This window comes from Acipenser ruthenus, chromosome 6 (assembly GCF_902713425.1).
Source record: "Acipenser ruthenus chromosome 6, fAciRut3.2 maternal haplotype, whole genome shotgun sequence".
In the NCBI taxonomy this organism is placed as follows: domain Eukaryota; kingdom Metazoa; phylum Chordata; class Actinopteri; order Acipenseriformes; family Acipenseridae; genus Acipenser; species Acipenser ruthenus.
This window is the reverse complement of record NC_081194.1, coordinates 22259134-22285316: the sequence shown is the minus strand read 5'-3', so window position 1 is coordinate 22285316 and position 26183 is coordinate 22259134. Positions and strand designations below refer to the sequence as shown.

Sequence of the window (26183 nt, the reverse complement as noted above, 5' to 3'; positions counted from 1 at the left end):
CTTACCATAAGTGTAAAAATCAATTGGCAGACTGTAACAAAAAAAACATCACTTATTCTGGGTGCACGTGTTAATTGGTGTTATTCTGTATGCTAACACTCAATGTGCAAATCTATCAATGCCAGGGTTCTCTGTTTTTATTTGTAAAAACACACTGCTACACAGTCATGGGGAAGTGTTTTTTTATATGGATATTGTCCACTTGGGGAGTTTCCATGCAACCATCAAACTTGGTGGAGGCTTATAACAGGAATCACAATTACTTTACTAAAAACTTTCCTTTAAAACAGGGATATCCAAACACAGTCCTGCAGGGCCATTCCACTCTAGTTGTAAGAGGTAAAGTGATATAATTAACTATTTCAGGGTTTGGATGGAGGTTTAATTTGTTCAATTAAAAAGTGTGAAGCAGGGTTGGAACACAGACCAGGAGTGAAAGGGCCAACTTTGGCCACCCCTACTGTTAAAGGTACTAACGACCTTTGTACTAAAAGACTCAAGAGTTAATAATTTTGCTCAGATCTTATTACCTTATCAGCAGGGTTTCACGGTATGCAATATAGCTGACATACCCAACATATATAGACCCAGCCATTACAGTCTAACAGTGTGAGTCTTATTTGACCCAGCCATCCAAACAATGCCTTCACTGCTGCAGATTCCAATCCTCATGTTAAAGCCATGAAATCTGACTGTCATGTTGATGACAGATCATTCTTAATACTTGAATCAGCTTCTGGTTCCAATAGGGCAGTGATGACTGTCAATGTTTAAGTCTAGAGATAGAGAGCCAGTCCAGGGGGAAAGGAGGAGGGGACCAGTGTGACACACTCAACACACTGGAGTGTCATTCTGTGTTGTGTGAGTGAGGTCAGGTGAGGTCAGGTCGGCTCAGAAACAAACTCTTCAGAGATTACTTTGAAAAAGGGATTTCCTAACAAATTTTCTAAAAGAATATAATTAAAATATACATTTATTTAAAAAATTGTTGATATTGGGTAATGGCCTTTGTGAGTGTATTTGACTGTGCAAATAATTGTACTTTAATGTTTTTAAAGAAAAAATAACAACTGGTGTATAATTTATTTAGAGGTGTTTTTGTATGGAGTTGGATGAGTTCCTCATCACTCAAGCACCTCTGCTTTCTGAGAGCCATCAGTCTAAACTGCCTAACATCTCACAGAGGGCATGTGGCTGATGTCATTTCTTACTAAACGTAGGCTGCTTATTGTTTTTCTAAGAGTACTTGTGATATTGTGCATTTCCACACATTTCTCCCTGTCCTCTGTGGATAAAATTGGTGTTTAGACATTTATCATTGTCACCAAAAACCTGAGATTTAAAACATGGATGTATTTTCTGTTGATTTTGCCAGTTGGTTTGTAAAGGCCAATTGGGTGAAGTTGTTTATGTTTATACAGATGACATTATCTGAAAAACTGAAAACAATAGGGCTGTAATTTACACAGATTCTACATTTGCTACTAATTATAATAATTATTGTATATAATTTACCACACTGGTTTGTCTTATCCTTTCTATCTGTTTTTGGTGAAGTAAAATGATCAATTCTGTAGCTTTCCACATTTTTTATATTTAATGAACATCATTTGACATTGAGCTAAGGCAATAACAGCTTTACATGAGAGTAACATTTTACATTTTACATGCCAACATTGCAGAGTATTTATAGAATGATTCACAACATTTAACAATTAATAACAATCACAAATAAGCATTCATTTAGGGATTGTAGGTACTATCGTAGACAGTTAATATTCTTAAAACAATGACGCATCCTATTATAATGTATAAACCTGTTTTCAATATCATTCTCTGAAAACGATAGCGGATTTACACTTTACAACAAGACAAAAATAGACCACATTCAATGCTGTTCAAAGTTCAATAAATCGTGTTTGTTCTGGGAACTTATTCTTAGAAAGATGGTATTTATTAAGCATGCAACAAAATACTTTTGTAAATCACACAAAACAGTTACACATTTAATATCACATTAAAAAGCATTACAATGAGAACTAAGGTTTTAAACAACAATTTGCTAATTAAATATTAGTACATGCTGACACTATAGGGAATCACACAATACCTGAATAGATTAAGAGTATTGTTACCTAGCCTGGAAAGCAATTGAGTTTCAGCATGATATTACCTTGTGTTTCTTTGAGTATCTGGGCCCCTGATCTTGATGGATTAATACTGAAAGCTGAGGGCTTCAGGCACGATCTTGTAGTTTTCTTTCTTTTGAATCCAAGGGAGCGTAGAACAGAGAGCAGGTAGCCAGAGATCAGAGTTCAGGGAGCAATGAACTTATGTTTACAGTTGGCTTTATACTTTTCAAACAAAGGAATTGTTTAAATTTCCCACCGCACATTCTGATTGGCTAGTTCATGTCTGGCTTGGGTCTGCAATCTGGATTGTCCCCACCCCACCCCACCCCCCTTTCTCTCTTGCATGATTAGTTCATAATTTAGAAAGGGGAAACTTTTAAACGTATATAACTTTTGCTGAATCATTCTGATTTTATTCTGAATCACTGTTATTTTTACCAAATATGTCGGGTTGTGACTTGGTTTGACATCGCAAACAGTTTCATTTTCTTAGGGTTTTTCTACCTGCGTTATTCTGTGCTTGTTAGGCAATTTAATAATAAAAATGCTTGCCTCTTGTACTCGTACTGAATTTAAATCAATAATGATGTTAAATTGTTTCAAATCTGTTGTTTTCTTGAAGATGATTTTAAACTACTGGTTGTTTTTTCCTTTTTTTTCTTTCGCCTTAGTGTAGGCTTTGTGCTAACCCTCTTCCCTCACTAGACTGGGTAATTCAATTTCAAAGAGATGGGTTTGATTAGCCTTTGTTTAATGAGTGCCTGGCATATTCAAATTGTTAGATCGATCGTTATCACTAGGCAAAGCTAGACAAATTAGGTTAGATTTAATTAGATTTAGTTTTCTGTTAAAATGTAAAATATCCACAACATTTGCAATATATTTGTGATGACAAAGACATGTCATGATCAAAGACTGTTTACACGATTGCTAATTCATTATTTTGGAAAAAATCATGCTAAAACCAATTAATATCCATAATAACACTGAAAGGTTTGTTAATTGAAGTAATCAATACATATTAAATATCTCTGAAATTGTAACAAAGGTAAAATGTATACCACTGATACACAACAGTTCATGACATCCCTAACTCCAGTTAGTATTAATTTCTAAGGTTTGCATGGTTGCTATTACTCACTATAATTTAAAAAAAATGTCTCCAAGCATCTTAAAGTCAAACTGAACTCACTATTTTGTGTGACTATGTTTCAATGTATTACAGCAAAAGCAATAATGGTCTAAACGATAAACATCAGTTACAATAACACATGTCTTTCTTCCTTCAAGCAAGAAAGGAGAGAAATATTTTAAAATGCTGCAGGCAACCACTTTGACATATTTAGAACTCTTAGGTAATACACAGACATACACTTTGTGTTCAAAAAAACATTTCCAGAGGACAACTGCAAGCTAGACCAGAACAAAACATGTAACGTTTACTTTTTATTTTACCACATGTGACTAGTGTTGATATGAAGTAATATTCATTCTCTGCATACTGATAATGCCTAAGGCTACTGTAGATGTTTTCTATGGCATGTCATAGTCAGTAAATTAGAATCAAACAACAAAATTGAATTTATTTACTACACTGAATAAAACCTAATATTTTAGTTTTAACTTGTAGGTTGCAGAACATTACGACCTATGGCAGTTTTTGTCATTTATGTGATCCACTTGCAGAAGAAACTTCTGTAAGGTTTATGTGACGTCATAAACTATGGGACCGTTAGGTCAATTAGTTTATAAACTGTTTCAATGGGGTATGCCTTTTTTTTTTTTTTTTTTTTTTAGTCACTCATAAATTAAGCTTTTTATTTAAATTCTGTAGTCACTGTCAGAGTCGAAGATTATTTGTCTCGTTCGCTTGGTTGGTGCTACCATGGTGGAGGATGATTGTAAATCTTCACAGAGACAGACTTGTTAAAAGTGCCTAAAAACTATGAAGTGTGGGTGTCGTCGAGTGATTTAAAACAATAGGTTATGGATGTAACCCCGGTTCCCTGAAAGAGAAGACGACCACTAATCAATACTTTTGGGATATGCCTGCCATAGGTCAGGTATTCGCTGAGCATTTTATATCAAAGCTGAGGATATGCCCCTCCGTGGAGTGACGTCCTCGGTCCCGCCTCACTGAGGTACTAAATAGTCACTACACGGAGAACTCATTCTCTTTTGCATCAAACCCCCGAATGCGAGTGATGCGACCTCGCAAGGTTTGGTGGTCGCCTTCTCTTTTGGGAAAGTATACCAAAGCCGTCGTGAGGGAGTATGAGCGGACAGCATATGAGGGACGTCTCGCTACCGCCAACTAGTGTTAGTGATGTCAGCGTGCAACCTCAAGGACCCTTGTGTGTAATAAAGACATAAAGTTGGTAGAACCTGGTGAATGTATGCAGAGTAGCCCACCTAGCCGCAGTACAAATATCAGTCAATGAGGCACCTCTAAAGAGGGCCCATGACGTAGCCACTCCTCTAGTCGAATGCGCAGCCACTCTCCTAGGTGGGAGTAGGCCGGCAGGAGTATATGCAGTCGAAACTGTTCCACAATCCAGTGGGATAGCCACTGTTTCGAGAGGGCTTGACCCAGGGTCCTTTCACCATGACAGACAAAGAGCTGCGGCCATCAGACCCAACAGTTTCTGACACAACACCAACTGTACTGTGGATCCCTGTTGAAACAGGTCTAGACAGTTCTGAATGACAGCCACTCTGTCACCAGGGAAGGGAATCCAGCCGGAGACCCAAGTATACCGTACTTTGCATCAGTGTAAAATTGGCTTTTGGCATAGTTCAGGGTAAGACCCTGTCTCGCCACATGTTCTGTCACTATCGACGTGTGGATCACTGCTCTCTCCTGTGACTGGGAGCAAATCAACCATTCGTCCAGGTAGATCAACACCCTGATCCCTCAGGATGATGGGAAATGTTGTTCTGAGAGGTTCATGCAGGTACATGAGAAGACATCTTGAGGCAGGGAATGCAATTTAAAAGTTTAAAAAAGTGGTCAAAATATAAAAAAAAAATAATTAAACAACACACACACCTTACATAAACAGTTGTAGCAACACATGGGAACATGTAACACAATAAAATAAAAAGGTCCTTATGTACCCTTTAAGTGCTTGAGGATGCAGCACGCCTCCTCTGCTGTAGGCGATGAGACGTTCTGCACCGAGGCTCTGGAGCACCGAAGCACCGTTGTGCTGAGGCTCTTCAGCACCAAGGGTATTGATGCAAATGGTGCCTGTGCACCGAAGCACTGAGACGCCAAGGCTCTGAAGCATCGAGGGTGTCGAAACACCGATGCACCAAGGCTCTGAGGCACCGAAGCACTGAGGGCACCGAGGTTAGCGATGCAGGGGGTGAATATGCACGAAGCATCGAGGCCCCAAAGGTACCAAGGGCACTAAAGGCACCAAGCACCAGGGGCGTAAGCATCGAGGTTGCTGGACTGGTGTCTAGACTGGACCGCGTGCGGTCACACAACAGATGCAGCGCACAGCTTAAAGCGGTGTGGAGCACTGCCTACAGGCATTATAAGCCTGGCCCATTAGTAGTCACACAACCAAAAAACGACACACACACACACACAGCAGAGCTGAAGGTAGAGTAAACAAAAAAATATGGGTTTTTTTTAGGCTGCACACACCGAGTGGGAGGGCAATGGTACGCCCAGCGGCATCGACACAACAGTGGGTACGGCAGCGCCGGGCCCCAGTGGAGGAAGCGTTTTTAGCTGCAACAGCAGAGGAAAAAACACAAACAGCAGAAGCTGTAGGATACAAAGCAGCCTACAATTGGCGAGCGATGTAGGCTGTTGAAATAAAGAGAGAACGGAGTGCAATTGCGCAGCGTTTGCTCAGTCCTCAGAAGCCGAGTTACTGATTCCGGGAAGTGGCAAGCCGACTTCCAGCAATATATGCAGTGGAATTAGCAGAAAACTCAAAGTGAGAGCTCTTTTACAAAGATACAATCACGCAACTGGAGAGGTTAGTTATACCTACCTTACCTACCTGATGGTGAGAAGCAAAAGAGAATGAGTTCTCAGTGTAGTGACTATTTATTACCTCGGTGAGGTGGGGCCAAGGACCTCACTCCATGGAGGGGCCTATCGCCAGCTTTGATATAAAATGCTCAGTGAATACCTGACCTGTGGCAGGCATATCCCAAAAGTATTTGTTGGTGGTCATCTTTGAATTGAAAGGGAACGAGACATTTTGTTTGAAAGTGGTTGGGGTGCACAGGAGTCAAATATGGGTCAAAGGTCAAGTATAATCTTCTAGCTAGACGAATATTTTTAATATTATTATGTTTAATATATTTTCTTAATGCATGTCTTCTGCAGCTTATTAGATACGTTTTGATAACTTACAGCTAGAGAGCATGAATTGCCTTGTATTATTACTATTGGAAAGTGCTGATAAATCTTGCTTTTCTTTTGTCCATTTCAGCTAATTTCTTGGTCTTACTAGAACTCACTTTTTTTTTTTTTAAAGTATCCTATCTTTTTCTTAACTTTAAAAACTTCAGTCTGCTAAGGTTTTCCACTGATGTTTATCCCATGTCAAGTGCTTTGTGTTGCTTGCCAGGTTATGATTACAATTCATTTTATTGTATTTTTTGTTTATCCTAGAGTTGGCTTTATATTTAAAAATGATAAAGTCATCTCACGCATATTTGGTAGTACAATACAATAAACATCTATAGGCCCCCTTAATGTAAAGTATCCCAGAGCAATGTTGCATTATTAAGAAATACAAAATCAAGCTGTGTTTTTTTTAATGTTGGGGGAAAAATGGTTAATGTTTTTGACTTTGCTTAACTAATTCGCAAACAAGCTAAAATACTATTTTAAATACTATTTCCTCCTATCAAGATTGATTGGTGTGCAGGTTCATGTATTTACTATTTCAATTGTATTCATTATCATGCGAAATAATGGCTCACACTGATTTTATTGTGCCACACTATGGTAATCAGAATGAGTATGTGATTTATATGATAATGCATGGCATTATCATATGTATTTAAATGAGGCATCCCGCTCTGAGCTTTATTCACATCATATTTACTAAAGGGTGATAATTGTAGTGTGCACCTTAAAGTAAGCGACAATTAGTTTGTTCAGAAACCAGACTTTAACCACTGATAGGCGCGCTATTTAAACCGAATTAAACCTACTTGTAAATAACAGGTTATATTAAGCATGAATAAACAAGAATTAATCATTTCTTAGATGTTATTTTATAGTTCATTACATTGGTACAAATAATAGAGTGGTTGAATAAAACACTGGACCAAACAAGGTATTATAAATACCATATGGGAGATACTGAAATTTGAAGAAGGAATGTATGAAAAAGACCTAGGAGTTTATGTTGACTCAGAAATGTCTTCATCTAGACAATGTGGGGAAGCTATAAAAAAGGCTAACAAAATGCTCAGATATATAGTGAAAAGTGTTGAATTTAAATCAAGGGAAGTAATGTTAAAACTTTACAATGCATTAGTAAGACCTCATCTGTGTTCAGTTCTGGTCGCCTCACTACAAAAAGGATATTGCTGCTCTAGAAAGAATGCATAGAAGAGCAACCATAATTATTCCAGGTTTTAAAGGCATGTCATATGCAGACAGGCTAAAATAATTCAATCTTTTCAGTCTTGAACAAAGAAGACTATGCGGCGATCTGATTCAAGCATTCAAAATTCTAAAAGGTATTGACAATGTCGACCCAAGGGACTTTTTTCGACGTGAACAAAGAAACAAGGACCAGGGGTTACAATTGGAGATTAGATAAAGAGGCATTCAGAACAGAAAATAGGAGGCACTTTTTTACACAGAGAATCGTGGGAATCTGGAACCAACTCCCCAGTAATGTTGTTGAAGCTGACACCCTGGGATCCTTCAAGATGTTGCTTGATGAGATTCTGGGATCAATAAGCTACTAACAACCATACAACCAATGGCCTTCTCTCGTTTGTAAACTTTCTTATGTTCTCATGTATTATAATTTTAAAAAAACCTCTTCCATTAGAATTTCTAATTCCTCTGTCCTCGGTCAATGTAAGCCACCTCCACCTTTCACAATAAGCCACTGACCAAAAGTTACACGTGGACTGCTGGGGCTTTTTATGTCACGGTGGTCATGGGTAAGTCTTGGACATCATCATCACATTAAATTATCGCTTACAATAGATGTAGTGTGCACACTATGGTATGTAAATTAGCCAAATAGTGTGCTCGGAAATTAATGCACTCTCTGTTAGTAAATGGGACAGTAAATTTAGATTTATGGTTCACGTTAGACTTACTACTTAATGTGCACGTTGCAGCCTCATTAAGTGCTCTTTCATAAGTGAGGCCTAATAAGCTTTGTTTAAATTAACTTTATTTCTAGTTGTTCAGAGCGGTAAATGAAGAAAAAAAACCTGAATAGCTACTGTTGCTAAATATACAAAAACAATATTAACGTAAATACGTTTAACAAAACACCAACAGAGGATGCTTATATCATAGGTAAGTTCTCAGTTTCAGATACTGGTACAGCAAAAACAAATGTTGGTGACAATGACTGTAGCTGTGCTCAGAGCACTCCCAACCTCTATGGGAACTGATTGGGACACCCTTTCACTGTTAAATTAATCGGCTCTTTAACTCAAGTTTCAAAACATAATATCTTTCTTTAATATCAGCTGTATCCCCTGGAACAGCTGAAACAGCATTCACGTTATCTGGGGAGTGGATGAAAGCCAGGCGAAGACAAAATTGCCCAGACAGGGAAATGTCTTGAAAACTGTACCACATGATTGCTTAGCCTATATATATATAATAAAGTATTATTATTATACAAGTTCATAGTTCTTATTGATTTATTGCCCCATCCAGACAGGTTTGTCTTGGTTTGGAAGCATTATAATGTACTAAATGATAATAATTTTTTAATATGTAGACTATAATGAGAGAGTAATCGTGTGGTATCGCTTTTAATATGTTTCGCATTGTTTAGTGCCAAATCTTATCTTTAGTTTTTTTTCCCTTTTTGTCAGCTATAAATTATTATAATATCCTCTTCAGTAAATTTGCCCTCTCTATGCTTTAGCCAGTGTCTCACCTCTTATGCAAATACACCTGCATCAGTTGGGTATAGCCTGAGTTGCGATTAATTTCCTGTTAGATTCATTTAAATGTATTTATTTCTGCAGCTTTGCGATATTAGCAATTTCCCTGCATCTCTTTAATTTCACAGACTTGTGAATATATGCAAAATATCTGAAATGCAAGCGGTTGCCTAAAAGTTGCATACATTCACAGAATCTTTGACTATTTGGTCCTTAAATTCTTCCTGATTTAAAATTTTGACTCTATTGACAAAACTAAATAAAGTGATAATCGGTACCTCTTAATTGCATGAGAACCTCACTGGTTTTCTATATTTTCACTTTCGATATGCAGATATTTTAAATACAATGCTATAGAGAAAACTTTGAAATTTAACATATTTTTATATCCATAATTAAAGAGAAAAACAACAAGTGAAAAACCAATATATTCTCTCTTCTCTAATTAGTAATGAAAGGCAGTAAATGTAATCTAAAGCATTGGTTAGCAGTTCTTTACTGGATTTTTTTTAAAATCAGAAAACATTAACTTCTCTATTTGTTTTAAAGCCAGCCATTATTGCCGGTACCACAAGGAATTTGAAAATTGAAAAAGGTTTGAGGATACAAACAAATGGCAAAGGGATTTCTTTTATGCAACCTTTTTTTTTGTACCAAATTTGTTTCCTAGAAAGCTTATTGAACACCATCCCCCCATCTTTGATTCAAAGTGAAACTTCCCGTTTCAGGTTGTGTCCATTAATAAGATTTGTAGTGGTGGGTGTATTTCTAACATTGCTTTTAATGGATGTCATTCTGACTGCTGATGTGCTCTGCAGGTAGCTCATAGATCTCTCCCGATACTTCTTCCTCTGGCAATGGAGGTGACTATTAAAATGTCTCCGGAAACTCTCACTCAACAGATACAGGGCAAAAGGGTTGACGCAGGAACTGGAGAAGCTCAGTACTCGGGCCAGTAGTGTGATAACCAGGTGTGCCAATGAGGAGTCAATCTCTCTGTAGTTGAAGGAGCGGTACATGTACAGGACATGGTTTGGAAACCAACAGAGAGCAAACAAACCAACAAAGACCAAGACGATTTTTGCAAGTCGTTTCCTTGTTTCCATCTAAGAAAAAAAGTTGTTATTATAATTTTAGAATTAAAAAAAAAAACACTCAATCCTACTATCTGAAAAAAAAATAGTAGACAAACAGTGTCTAAAAAAAGAGTGGAATGTTAGAAATGGCTGCTTATTTAAATTTCTCATCCCAGCATTCATTACAAATAACTGACATGGGTAAAGACCCGTATATTCCAGTTTTGTTATTTATTCTAACACATATTTTTGACCATTATTAAAGTTGTAAAGTTTAACCCCTTTTATTCCAATTAATGGGCTGTATTTTTTTCAGATAGATGCTATCTGTGAAGAATATTTGCATTTTCCTACAACATTTATGCATTATCCCAACAAAGAAAATTACCTTGTACTAAACATATGGAATTAGCTTAAAAAAACAAACAAACAAACAAACAAAAACATTAACCTTACTTAAAGCGTAAGCTTCATCAATTGTAACCTAGTATTAGCCAAATTGACATTTTTAACGCATTATTTTATTTGCTTTGTCTTTGCTTTTGGCTATGTTGTTCTTAATATTAATTTGTTAAATGTGCTTTTGGAATCACAGCATTACTTAAATACATGAGCGTTCGGGATGTGCTCTTCAGTGAATGCAATTTTATTTTTACTTTTTACTTAAATATGTTTGTTTTTAATATTTCCTTTCAAGATGATTTCTGCTGCCAGATGTTGTGGTGAAGTCTGCCAAATAATTGCTTCAGGCTATTAGTAGTCTCATAAACTTTGCAATGAGAGTTGAGTATAGGTGTAGAATATGTGTACATGATAAATACTATACTAGTAACCTTAAAAGCCCTGAAGGAGAATAACAAAAAAAAAAAAAAAAAAACCCTGCAATGTTAATCTGTAGACCCCTCTAGTCCCATCGTCCTCATCAGTACAACAATCATGTCAGTGAAATCTGAAACTTCCCCATCGTCCTCATCAGAACAACAATCATGTCAGTGAAATCTGAAACTTAGAGTACAGAGTTGATAGGATTTCACTATAAAAGAAACAGCAGCCAACATTAAATAACTGGTTTTGAAATGATTTTAGCATTAAATATCAGCTATTTTTAATATAAGTTAACTGCTCTTACATGTAATTATTTACTGTATTCTCTATTTTTTGCTCTTATTTGAATTTGATCTTTTGCTACTGATTTTATTGTACTTTACAACTGCTCTTATCTGTGATATTCTGAAATGTGATACTTTACAATGTGATATTTTGTAATGTGATACTTTGTACTGTGATATTTTGTAACAACTGTAAGTCACCCTGGATAAGGGCGTCTGCTAAGAAAGAAAGAAAGAAAGAAAGAAAGAAAGAAAGAAAGAAAGAAATAATGTTGAATCAATTAAAGAAAAGGTGCATATTCATGTGCAGGTTAGTATTAAATGTCTAACTATTTGAAATAAATTAATAGTCATGTAACACTACAGTAATTCTTTCATGAAACCTTGACCCAAATTTCCCTTGGTGTTTCTCTACATCAGTGGCGCCCAACTTGGTTCTGGAGGGCCGGTGTCCCTGCAGGTTTTTAGTCCAACTTCACCCTAAAGTACTTTACTGGACCTTATTATGAAGCTTAATTGGTCCAATTAACTAATTTAGGGAATGGTTAGAACAAAAACCAGGAGGGACATCGGCCCTGCATGACCTGAGTTGTGCACCGCTGCTCTACATTCATGTGGGGGTTTAGAGTTCTGTAATTTAGCATTTGTACAACCTTTCTGTTACAAGTAACTGGTAAAAAGAAATCTAAGTTGACACTAAATGAGCAACAACATATGTCACTGATTAGTTTTCTGTCCCTAGGTGATAAAAAACATATTTTCACTTAGCATAAAAATAATGAAATTAAAATGCATACAGCTTTTAGGCAGCATCTGGGAGTAGGTGAAATTTAAATTAATTATTTGAATCACAGTCATAAAAAAAAGCATAGCATATAATTTACTATACAATTGGAAGTACAACCATTCTATATCATGAAAAATAAATAATTTTGTAGATGCACTAAGTCAGTCCTCATGAAAAAATATATATATTGTAGTATTATGTTAAGATTGTAGTATTAAAAATACAAAGCTACACTATGGCACCAAAAAGTTAATCAGAAATACATTGGACCACATTTATCTGAATGCCAGCTAATGACTGTGCAGCAGTTCAGCAGTTTCTGTAAATGCAGTACATCACATAACACTGCCTTATACACCCCATAAGACCTCAGCAATCAGCTGCTGCCTATCCAATCACCAAAGTAACAAGTAAGCACTGGCCACGAGCAAGTATCCTTGTGGTTCTAAAGAAATGTCTTGCTGCTGTACAGGCTGATCCTTTCATAGTGTTTTCCTAGATAAATCTGACCTAGAGGCTACAATTTATTAAAGCCTTATCCAGGGTGGATGTTAAGATATATCTTAATGAAAAACAGAACAATGTGGCTCTGTGCAATGCGCAGCTCTCAAGTAACCTTATTTTCTGTGTTCAATATTTGATTTTTCCATCTGTAATTCAGATACTGAAAAAAAACACAATGTTGATTCTCTTTCTGAAAAAACAGTGATAATTAGAAAAGTTAACAAGTATATTGTAGCAGTGCAGTAGAACTTATGCTTGCGTTGCATTATCGATTGATTCAAAATAATTAGTAGTTTCAAAAGAAGCACTTCAGTTTACTCTTTGTAGTGGGTCTTCAACATCTGATGGTCCTTATTTTGAGATAATAATCACATTAAGCCTTACAAATAACCTACTTAGTGTGAACTGCGCTTAATGTACTTAATTTAAGCCACATGACATGTTTTTCACATAAAGCACAGTTCACATTAAGTGGGTTATTTGTAGGGCTTAACATGATAATTATCTTATGTTAATGAAAACCCTCATTTTTTAGGATAGTATTGGGCAGTGCTAGGCTTGCCATTTGCAAAGGTTCTAGGGGTTTGGTTTGAATGTAAGCACATTAAGCCACGTTAAGCGTTTTTTCACATTAAGTGTTTTAGGATGCCCCCCTAGCAACCACCTGGTGCGTTTTCTTGCCAATTTGTTATGTATTATTAAAATGATTATAAGTACTAAGTACATTATGATACTGCTTCCATATAGCTACCTGCACAATATATTATAACAGACTTGATTACTAGTTGGTTGCTGTAAAACAATAATTCAAAAAAGAAAAAAGGTCATAAACTGTAAGATATATTCATTTACCTGTCTTTTGGTGTGCTCACTGAATTCTCCAGGCATGTTGTGTGCACTTTTGATTAACGTCCTTGCAATGTGGTAGTAGTAGACGCTAATGATGGTAAGGGGGACGATGAAATAGACCATGAATATCATGACAGAGTGAATTTTGGGGTGTAACTCCTCAGATAAAGGGTATGGTACACAGGCAGTGAAGCTGACGTTGTTGTCACTGATATGCACCACTTGGGAAAAGATTGCCTCTGGAATGGCCAGCAGTACAGAAATGATCCATACGGCGACTGCCTTTAAGCAGGTCCAAAGAACTGCACTAGATTTCTGGATGTCCATAGGATTTACAATAGCTTTGTACCTGTTAGGAAGAAAGACATATTGTTGAGTTTTTTTTTTTTTTAATTCAGTGCAGCTCATGTTTTTTTAACCTTCTTGCAAGAACATTCATTCAAAAAAGACAGAGATCTGCAATAGGATAAACAGGAGGGAAAAAAGGGGGAGGGGGGAAGTCGTAATCTGTTTTTGTTTGCCTTCTAGAGGTACTGTAATAGGAATTCAACACTCAGTAAACAACCTTCGGCCACTACTGCAGTTTTTTTTTTTTTTTTTTTGCAATTACTAACTGAACATCAACAGGCATGACATTGAAAGGCACTGAATTTGAAATGGAATAGAATTAATTTCTCATATATTTTTCATGATCACATAGAGCAAATCAATTTAGATGAGTTTCAGCAACATAAATGGTACACAAGGAAAGAAAATCTTTATAAAAACCTTTAGTGAACAATTGTTTGCTATCATACTGGCTAGAGAGATTTGACAGCTGTTGCATCAGGCAACTCCATTAAAGCACCTGAGGTAAAGTAATACAATTACTGAAGGGGTCGGTTTTCTTATAGTTTCATATTGTTGTCAGTTTAATTTTAAAACCCCTCCAAGCAACCCAGTTGCTTTAGGATGCTGCTGTCATTCCTAAATTACTTGAAGTACTTGGGAACATCAGATAAACAGGGAGACGAGTGTAGCCCTTAAAGAAGTAAGCGGTTGTGTTTTCATGTTTCTGTGTTCCACTTTGATAAACTTATTGATAATTCATTGATCAGATTCTGAATGTATTCACTATTGGGGACTTATCTGGAATAAGTGGAACAGTTTAAAGGCTTAGAGAATGCCCTGCAGTGATTGCAAGAAATGCAATACACTACCTTTGCTGTATCATAAATGTACATATTTTGCATATCCTGATCATACTTCCTCAATGATACTGCTGTTTTTTTTTTGGTCCTCCATTTAAATCATAGCATCAAGGAGTATGATATGGATACAATATGATGTCCATAAGACAAATGTTCATTCATAATTGGATGTTTGCAAGTGAAAGATGAGAAATGTTTTCAGTTTTATTCCTCACATGATTCATGGTTTAACTCATTACTAAAACTGGATTATGTTAAATATATTGCCACAATATGCACAACAGGATTCAGCAAAAGTAACCCTTTAACGTATTATTTATGTGCTTATCAAACCTCACAGACTATTCATATTCTAAATGTGTGTGATCTTACCAAGGAACCAAGGTTTCTTCTAACCTTTATATTTTAGTTACATGTGGGTGATAAACCCCTAACTGCAACCTTACAGTCAAGACTAAATTCAGAGTTCTTGCCCCTTTATTACTGACAGCCGGACTAAATCAAATGGTCTATAAAAAAACAACAAGCAGGCTTCAGGCAAGGTGAGAGCTGTATCAGTCAAATTCTAATTTTGCAGATAATTACAAGGTGGAATGCTAATTACAAGAAGCTTATAGTGCAGTGGCAAGATAAATTATTTTGTGAAAATAATTCCTGGGAGACACAGCTAATAAAATATATACAGTATAAGGGGCTGGTGTGAATGTTATTTTGCTAAAAAGAGATGAGAAAATAGCATTGGTTATTTTCCCTTTATTATTAATGGTGTTACATTTGAAAATAACCTTACTAAAGGAATCTAATTCCAGTAAATATGTTATATTGATATATACTGTATTGCAGCTGGGTTTCCAATAAGAAACCAGTACTTTCATTGTAAAGTAGCTGGTCAACAGCGCATCAGCAGTTGATTGGATTTTTACCAGGCTAACTTGTAACAGTCAACACAAATACTACTTACTGTAAGAACTCAGTGGTGTGCCTAAGTTGTCTGGTCCTAGTTTTTTTACATTAACATTTTTCTTTCACAATTACTAGTTAAAATAGTGCTTCATAGTAAAGACCTTGATCAAATAAATCTTTTCCCAACAGTTTCACCACAAGGTGCTTTATTCTGCTTTGTTAGATTTGGAAAGGCCACTAAAGCAATAACACAAGCAATGGCGGCATATTTTTTAATTGCCTGATGCCTACGCTCCCAATAACAGCACCTTGTTCAACTTATATTTTGATAGGTGTTTTAATCTTGACATTTTCTATTGATCCACGCAGTCGATTAATCGATTAATCACACCTGTTTGCTCGTGATATGAAATTGTATCTAAAGACAATTACAAGTAATACAAAGCATTAACATTGTGCTATTTATTGCAAATGTTTCATAAGGCCAGCTAATGTTTAATATATATATATATATATATATATATATATATATATATATATATATATATATATATATATATATATATATATATATATGTACATTTGACAGCTTGAAAATATTTGCCTACATGTAATTGGATGTTAGCCAAAGTGTTTTTTGGGTTGGGAGGTCTCACATCTGCAGAGGTGACCCTGCATTTTCTGTTTTCTTTTTCTTTTTAATCAGTGGTGCTGAAGGTTAAAAGGGTAGAAAGGTGTGTCGGACTGTTTGTAATGTAAAGATGAATCTGTTTATTTGATTCACTCTTATCAAATATATTATTTATTATTATTTATTTCTTAGCAGACGCCTTATCCAGGGTGACTTACAATTGTTACAAGATATCACATTATTTTTACATACAATTACCCATTTATACAGTCAGGTTTTTACTGGAGCAATCTAGGTAAAGTACCTTGCTCAAGGGTACAGCAGCAGTGTCCCCAACCTGTAGTTAAATCACTAAGCCTGACAGTTTTTCAGATATTATTTTCTGATACCATTTAAAATACGTTGAATAAAAAGAAAAATCAACTTACTTGCATCTAAGATGATACGATAAACTTGTAGTACTGCCGTGAAAGGAAAGCACCATTTAGAAAATGTTGAAAGTTGCAGTCTTTTTTTCTTTATTCTGAGATATTGTGAAATATTGGGTACACCCTTAAGTAAGCACCCTCCGCCATTTTTCAAGATTCTTTTTCACAGTGTTTTTGATACCGCACTGAAGTAGACAAGATGAATTGATCAATTATTTTTAATCGATCAAAGCCCACAGGTGTGATTAATCATTAATCGATTAAAACCCCTATATTTTGATAATTTCAGTAGATGTTGTGTTTAATAGCAATGTGACACAAAACATGGATATTATTCTTTTAAAACATTTATCACTGCCTCAAAGTTATTTATTTATTTATTTGTTTTTCTTTTAATAAGCACATTAAAGTTGATTGGTTCAGGAACAGCTATGTCAGAAATGCTTTACAGTAATGCTAATATAGTTGATTCTTTGTTATACTGTTAAATCTAATGGATGCATTGCAAGCACTTTTAGCACACTATAGTAATGTTGTGCTTTCCAAATTATGATTGAGATGTCGGTAATACATATACATTTAGCAATTAGCAACATGGATTCTGAACCCCTACAGTGCACTCTAAATCAAGGGTTTAAGGATTATACATACATCTTAAGAAACAGATTATAGATTTATTCACTGTACACTGTAATGTGATTTTTTTGTTCACACACGTTTTTATAAACAGTAATATTTTGTACTATTAAATTTATGTTTCAATCTGAAATGTTTGGTTCCCTTTCAATTTGAAGACGACCACCAAAAAATACTTTTGGGATATGCCTGCCTTAGGTAGGTATTCGCTGAGCATTTTATGTCAGAGCTGCCGATAGGCCTCTCAATGGAATGATGTCCTCGGTCGCGCCTGCTGAGGGAATAAGTAGTCACTCCGCGGAGCTCACTTCCTCTTTTGCTTCTCACACGCTTCTGTGTCACTAACCAGAGTTTGTTTTTCGAAAAGAGCTCTTCTGAGTCGACTGTAATTCCCTTGCATTCGTGCTGAGAGCCGACTTGCCGTTCTCGTGGAATCAGCGGCTCCATTTTGAGTGTCTTTTGCCGCCTTCTTATGGTCTGCTTCACTTGTGTCGCAGGCCGTCTTTTCTTGGCTGTCTGTCGTATGAGCGAGACACCGGTGCAGTATTGGTGTGTGCGTGTGTTGTCTTTCAGCTTACACCTTCCTCCGCTGGGGCTCGGCTTGCAGCCCCATCGTTGAGTGACTCTGCCGTGTTAGCCGTGTGTTCCTCCATCGGGGCTGTGCTTTTGCCTGCCTAGCTGTCGAGAAGACCTTGCCGGCCACCCACCTCGGTGCTTTGGGCCTTCAAAAAAAAAAGGGTGTTCTCCCTTCTGCTTTGTTCTTTTTTGACTAACTGGTGCTCAGTGCATACTGCACTTGCTGCACACCACACTTGGTGCACTCAGTACACACAATGCTCGGTGCACACAATAATCAGTGCACAAGACATTCGGTGCGCACGGTGCTCGGTGCCCTCAGCGCCCACGGTGCTTGATGCGCACGGTACCCTTGGTGCTTGGGTACCTCAGTACGCATAGTGCTTAGGCGCTCCCGTGCATACACTAAGTGCAAGACGGTGTGCTTGCACGTCTCCCTCCAGAGCTACCGTCCTGTCTCCCTCCTACCCTTCCTTTCCAAAACCCTCGAGCAGGAAGTACACCGCCAGCTCTCTGCTTTCCTGACCAACCACTCTCTGCTCGACCCTCTCCAATCTGGCTTCCGCTCTGCTCACTCCACTGAAACCGCCCTCCTGTCTGTCACTAACTCACTAAACTCTGCCCAAGCTGCCTCTCTCTCCTCTTTCCTAATTCTCCTCAACCTCTCTGCTGCCTTTGACACTGTTGATCACTCTATTCTCCTATCCTCTCTCGCTGACCTGGGAATCTCTGGCACTGCTCTGGCCTGGTTCTCCTCCTACCTCTCCAACCGCACTTACCAGGTAACCTGGCGTGAAGCAAACTCCACACCTCGCCCTCTCTCAACAGGAGTCCCCCAAGGGTCAGTCTTGGGTCCTCTCCTGTTCTCTCTCTACACCCGCTCCCTGGGCCCCCTCATCGCATCCTATGGTTTCTCATACCATTTCTATGCTGATGATGCTCAGATTTTCCTCTCCTTCCCCCCCCTCTGACTCCACCATCCTCTCCCGTATCTCCACCTGTCTGTCTGCTATCTCCTCCTGGATGCACTCGCATCACCTCAAACTCAACCTCTCTAAATCTGACCTCCTTTTCTTTCCCTCCTCCTCCTCCCCCTCCTCTGATCTCTCTATCTCCATTCCTCTGGAACCTACCACACTCTCTCCCACCTCCTCAGCTAAGAACCTTGGAGTAACCCTGGATCCCTGCCTCTCGTATTCTCAACACATCTCCACTCTGGCATGCACTTGTCGATTCTTCCTGAGCAACATACGAAGAATCCGACCCTTCCTCACCAACTATGCCACCCAGCTCCTTGTCCAGACCCTGGTACTCTCCCACCTAGACTACTGCAACTCCCTCCTGGCTGGCCTCCCTGCGTCCGCCACCCGTCCGCTCCAGCTCATCCAGAACTCCACTGCTCGCCTGGTGTTCTCTCTGCCTCGCTTCTCCCATGCAACTCCACTGCTCCGCTCACTCCACTGCTATCCAGAGTCGTTACCATTGCATTTGGCAACCTGGCATTGTCGTCGCTTGCGGCTGGCAGTGGGGTTACTTCCTTCAGCTGCAGGTACCTGCATCGCACTCTTCCTCTGTTCAGAATGTTTCAGGTGAAGTTCTTCGGCTATGCAATACATCATTTCTCCTCAATATCTTCTTGCCCATGCATTCCTTGTAAAGAATAACAGAGCTGATGGCTGCAAGATCCAATACATTGTAAAACACATGACCAGGCCACCAGCAAGACCAAGCTTTCACTGAGTATTTCCGTGCTATCTGGTCTAAAATGTCAACATCATTGTATTGTAAAACTCCACAGTCTCCCTTTTTTTCACCAGTCCCAATGGTAACTGAAGGATGATGGGCACTAAGCATAATTACATGCCTTTTCGGCTTGCACTTGTGAACTGTTGGAGTGCAGTTAAAGTGCTTGTGACCAGGCTGGCTGGTGGTGACGTCAGACCCGGAAGAAGATGGACACACAGTCAGTACTGCAGGGTATGAAAAGCGCTGCTTGCACATTTTATTAATAACAAATAAAAGGTTTAAACAAGCCCAAAACACTTTACAAAACAAAATGGCACAGTGGCCAAAACAGACACGGAACCAGCACGCGTAGCAATTATTATTGATCTTTTCTCTTTCTCTCCTTAATTTACGACTTGTTCTGCCTCTCAACACACCAACCCCTTTCTCACCCATGATCACCAGCTCCAGCCACATTCCCACGTGTTTTTACAGGGACGATTTTAAGTGCCTTCCTGTCACCACTATTCCACACACACACAAACCCACATCCCCGTGCTCACATACCAATATAAATTAACTCCCCCATGATACATAACCCAAACTATACAAAATAAACCAAAAATACACCCAGGGGTGGGGGTACCCTGTCACACATCTCCCCCCTTGTGCACACCACACATGGCCTCAAAGGCCACCCCCCCACTTAAAGTCTCTGGGGTACTCCTGGGCCAAGAAGGGAGGCATCAAGGGGCCCACGGGCGGCAATGTTGCCAGTAGCAATGCTGTCAGCGGAAATGCTGACAGCTCCAATACGGGCTCCTCCAGCCTAGGCGATTCTGGCACTGAACATGATGCCAGTAGCAATGCTGGTAGTTGCACGGCTGATAGCGGCACTGCTGTCAGAGGAAGTGCTGACAGTGGAGCGAGGTCTTCCTCCATTGGTAATGCTGTCAGCGGAAATGCTGACAGTGGGGCGAGTTCCTCCTCCCGTAGCACCATTGCACATATACATATAAACATCCCACATACAACATAAAATACAAATTACACACAGGGGCGGGGCACAGTGCTTCAGAACTGTAGTGGAGTCCTGCTCTGTTTGCAGGTCTCCTGCAGATGGTGGCAGTTCTCTCATTTGTTTATTTACAGTTCCAACAGGCTGTGAGGTAAAAAATTGTCGGTGGTAACATTTCTTCCTTTTCCTAAATAGGGTCCTATGGCAAAGTGGTTTGCAGTGCGCAGCTGTAGAGGTGATGCGGTGCTCAAGTAATGACAAACAACAACGTTCACGGTGCAATGATGGTTTATTTATAATCCAAATCCACTTGACAACTGTAAATAATAACTATGTGTACTGCTCCGTAAAACCCATAGGGTTCAGTCCCGAAATAATAATCACAGTAAATATACACACAGAACACAAACATGGTCACAAGTCCAAAGTGAGTGCTTTTAATTATTTGTGAACAGTAGTGTGGTCTTGTCCAGGTTTGTACTGGTCTTTAGCGACAGCTCCTGGTTAGCGAGTGCAATCACTTTTCCTCCAATCCACGATCGCCACATCGCTTCCCATCTGGGTCGATGACTTGGTGTACTGTAGCTCTGCCCACTTCCTGGATGGCCGACTTAAAACTGAACCTGGAATGAACAGCCAAACCATCCAGTACGTGGCACACTGTTCCCTTTACACCGTGCCCTGTTTGTTTGTTTATTGTTCCTTTTACATTAATAAATGTGCACTCTAGCACTTTCACTGCAGCTTCCTTGTCTCCGAGTTTCCCCTTTTGACAGTAAAATCAATGTTATCGTGCTACATTTGGAGACTCAGAGCAGGACTACAGGTGAAAAAGATAAATATACAAATAAACAAACAGGCCACAAGGAACAAAATAAAGCGTTAAGCAAAAACACAAGGATAAAACACTTACACAGGTCAGGCTGGGCATTCACCTTCACTGAACTGTCCTCCTAACACCACCAAACAAAAGGATATTTTCTCCCTTTATATATATGTGTGGCCATTCCCCAATCAGCACTTAATTACCTAATTAGGGAATGGCCACATTCCACCTGTGATTTTTGGCAGGGATGGTTTTAACTCCATCCCTGCCAAACTTACATTCACTCAACACTATTTACAATGACAGGACTTTCATCCTGCTACGCTGTCCCTTTTTGCCTGTATCAAAAAAGCATCAGCAAAGATATATTACTGCATGACATAAAAGGTTTAATGTACAACTATATATCAGCATACAAATGTATAGTATAGCAATCTCAAAAGGAAACTTTACTGATTTACAGTACACTCTAGGGAACAGAATATTTGTGGTGTCACCTTCATTACTGCTACTTCAATATATACAGTAGTAAAGAACTGTGGCTGAACACAGACATAGAATACAGTGTTTATTTTCATCAAGTTTTTCTATTTCTTTCTTGTCTTCTTTTTATGTGTTTAGTAGTAATAGAAAATGCCTAATTATTTCATTTATATGCATGCTCTGCTGCTTGTCTTGGTTTATACCCTGCAGTGACCTTTATGTTTGTGCTTTGATCAATAAACTGACATGACACCTTTTATATTACACTCAGGGCTTTCTCTGGATCCCTTGATATAGTGGGGTAACCTGTACATAAAGGACGTATAGCACTCACTCAGTCACTCTCAGTCGCTCACACACACACACACACACACACACACACACACACACACACACACACACACACACACACACACACACACACACACACAGATTTACATTACATCTATAGAACTGCTTATCTCTTAATAATTTGGGGATATAAGGAAGGGTCTGTCCATCAGCCTTTACGTACATCTACTATTTGTGACCTGTCTACCCACCTCTAGTGTGGAGCATGTTCTCCTGACATACCTAGGGTCCCTTTATTACTCTTTATTACTTTCTAAACATTCTTGAAGAGCAAGTCCACCCTAAAAGGTTGCACTTGTAGTCCACTATGTTCACATGTGAGTATAACATAATACTACTGAAAAAACCTACTCAACCGACCTTTAAATACATTTATTGATCAAACAGTGTTAGAAGCAAATTTCAACTGTTTGACACAATGTTACAAGACTCATCACAGTTGTAATTAAACATAGTTACAGTTGCCCCCCCTTTATAACGCCACCCTCGCATACCGCCAGCTGTTCTCGCTGAACAAATGTCACCAATATAACAGTGCTATTTGTACCTGTTATAAAAAATTAAAACATTTAAATTTATTGCAGACATAAAAGGTTGTGTGTGTGTGTGTTTTTTTTTGTTGACCCTCACTATAACGCCACCCTCGCTTATTGCCCGTTTTTGCCCATGACCCTTACCTGGCAGTATAAAGAGGGTTGACTGTACTAAAATTGTAACCAAACATAATTACAATGTATGTTTTTCTGTAAGTTATTTCTGTCTTTAACAAAGTTGAGAAGTTAATTGTGTCAAACAGTTTAACCTGACCTTTCTGCCCCCTCCTACTTCCAGACTATTATCTCTCCCTACACCCCCTTTAAGTTTCTGCTCTTAGTCGTAATCACTCTTAAATGTAATTATTTACTGTTTTTTTTTTTATTTTCTCTTATTTGAATTTGCTCTTACTACTGATTTTATTGTATTTTATAACTGCTGTTATCTGTAATGTGATATTTTGTAATGTGATACTTTGTAACAACTTTAAGTCGTGCTGGATAAGGGCATCTGCTAAGAAATAAATAATAATAATAACTTCAGACCTGATGCCATCCACAATTAGCATTCTAATTAGAATTTTTTCCATTATTTTTGCTTGTAATTAGTTAGTAAATAGTGTGTGACACTTTGGGAAATGCCATTCCTCCAGCAATTTTGGCCAAATTACTGCCACTTAGTAAATGAGGCCCAGTGTGTGTGATAACACCTTTAAATAACTCACTCATACTCAAGTATGATTATACAGTCCAATTAGTTGTGCATGTTTTGTTTAGGTTCTGTAAATATTTGAAGATATTTAAAGATGTTAGTGGTTAAATCTACTGATGAATACAAGGTTGTCTCATTTCAACGTACTAATGTATATGGATTTGGAAATGAAGCATATAAACAATAGCCTACTGTATGGTTGTCTAGTTGTGGGTGTATTGTCACCCTGCAGTTTCAACAGTTTAGGGTGTAAGTGATGTCAATCTTTAGAGAAGATTTAGAATTACCAGTGACATTATTTTTGGTACCCATCAAACTGTAGCACCTTGCATGCTTTACATTCCTAGCCTGTTTTTTTTCTTTTAAATCAGGAGCATCCATTCTTAAGTAATCCCCTGCACCTTGGCTGTGAAGGCAATGTTTTGTAATTAATACATTGTATATCAAATACATGCAGTCACCTACCTTTGAATTAATGCGTCTGTCTGTAGATTCAGATTATTTTGTAGATTGGCTAATGTTATCCTGATTAACATCAGGCATGAAAAATTACACCTAATTTGTTGGAGTGTTTTATTGGCTTTACAGAAAGGACAAACAGGCAAGGATATTACACAACAGTATACAGTAGGTGCAACAACAAAACAAACAACGCCAGGACACACTGTTTTAAACAGAACAGTAATTCGTTTGACACCGGTATCACATTTTGACGAGTTAACACTATTACTTGTTTATACTTTAGGCTCACAAAAAACAAGTGTTACTAAACGTACAGTTTATAAGTATATTGAAATGTGTTTAACCACTTCAGCTCCAGGAGGACGTACGTCAAATGAAAAAGCACTTGGGTACCTTTCAATATGATCTGTTTGTATGCTTGTCCTAAGGCAGTGTAAGTAATGTGATATGTGTTTTGAAGTCGGGAAGGAGAACTCGAAATCATCAGGTGACTTTATTATCATATTGCGTTCCTTGCAAAAATCCCTACCTATCTGTGAAGACATTGAGAAGAGTTGGAGATACCGCAGGACACAGTAAACTATCTAAACTATATACATAGTATTTGATTTTCATTATTTTTGCAGTTTTTTATTGTTCAACTTTATTTTATATTGGTATCTGATTGCAAAAAATAAAAAATAAAAATGTTGTCTTACATCGTTTCTGAGAACGGGAGTGATGAAGATTTTATGCCGTGTTCGGAGGATTATGAAAACAGCGACAGTGATATAATCTTTATTTTATATAGCGCCTTTCATGTGCACATCTCAAGGCGTGTCACAAGAATAAAAAAGCAATTTAAACAGTGACATTAAAAAAAGATAATGTCCAATAAAAACAAGAAAAACAATAACTACACGCAACAACACATAACAGGTTAGACAATAAAAGCCAAAGTATAATAGTGGGTTTTCAGCATTAATTTGTGCATGTAATACATTATTCCATGCACAAACAACTGTGATCCACAATCTATCTCAGTTAGCTGACATTACGTGGCATGCAAAGTTATATATTTTTTCTTTTTTTTTAAACAAGAAAAATCTCACTATTAAGTTGAGGAAATCAGACAAGAACTGCGAGATATAACTGGTGGTGGGTTCCCTGTATGTTAAACGCTATTTATGTTGCTTTGAAAAATTATAAAGATTACTGATTCTACATAAACTGGATCCTGTCTTCATGTAAATAGGTGACATACAATATAACAATGTAAATACCTTTAGAAATATAACATTGCCATTCTTACCTGTCTGCGCTCAGAGCTGTAAGGGTGAAAACCGAGACACCTACTGAAGTGAGTTGGATTACAGGAATCAGTTTGCAGGCGACGGTGCCGAAGATCCATTCTTCAAAGAAATACCTCGAGGCATCTACGGGAACACAAGTCACCAGAAGCAAAAGGTCTCCAGCAGCCAAACTGGATATAAAAATATTGGGCACGCTTCTCATAGCACTGTTGGTGATGAAGATCTTTATCAAAGTGATATTCCCCAGCAAGCCCACTGTAATAATGAGAATGTATATGGACGGAATAACGCATCGTATAATAAAACCAACAGTTTCCCTGTCATTAGATAGCATTCCCTCGGTAAAGTTTGAAGCAAATAACGAGACATTATCAGAAAAGGTTACGTTGTTAAAAAACTCTTCAACCGTCATTTTAAGACTCTTCCCACTGTAGGTTTTGAAACTGGAAAGATTGCATTCAGAAATTAAAGTAATAGTGCCTTTAGTCGATTGACTGACAACTCTTCAGTGTGCAGCAGCTCAAAAAAGTAGTGCTCTGTATGACTGATGTGGGCAAATCGCCTGTCCATTGGTTAAGCACCTTTTAATTTTCAGTTCAGTTCCATTGCGTAGGAGCTGTCCATTCCAGTTAGTGCTGAATCGTCCTCTATTAGTATTCTGGTTGGTTCTTAAACACGTATTTACTGTAGGTAAAGAATTGATTAATGTTCTAATCCACTAATCTATATGGTTTAATGTTATTCTGCAAGCACCGCAGTTCTAAACTTTTCATAAACGAAAACGAAGTATCTGCCTTAAAGTGCCTGATCCAGAAATCTGAACCAGAATAAGTGA

General features: G+C 38.0%; 1 protein-coding gene across 1 annotated transcript; it reads right to left on the bottom strand.

Annotated features, from left to right (window-relative positions):
* Positions 1-1587: 1587 nt before the first annotated feature.
* nmbr (neuromedin B receptor) lies at positions 1588-26183 on the bottom strand. The gene is made up of 3 exons (XM_034018542.2): positions 25348-26183; positions 13586-13931; positions 1588-10363 (listed from the first exon to the last, which is right to left on the bottom strand). The coding sequence occupies exons 1-3, from the start codon at positions 25758-25760 to the stop codon at positions 9962-9964; spliced, it is 1161 nt and encodes a 386-aa protein (XP_033874433.1). The 5' UTR covers positions 25761-26183; the 3' UTR covers positions 1588-9961.

What these genes read in the sequence shown, in the direction of transcription:
- nmbr (XM_034018542.2), bottom strand. Translation starts at nt 25,760, where the DNA reads ATGACGGTTGAAGAGTTTTTTAACAACGTAACCTTTTCTGATAATGTC. An exon ending in ACAGCTCTGAGCGCAGACAG is followed by an intron (nt 13,932 to 25,347) that starts GTAAGAATGGCA and finishes TCTTCCTAACAG; the next exon opens with GTACAAAGCTATTGTAAATC. An exon ending in GTGAGCACACCAAAAGACAG is followed by an intron (nt 10,364 to 13,585) that starts GTAAATGAATAT and finishes TTTTTTTCTTAG; the next exon opens with ATGGAAACAAGGAAACGACT.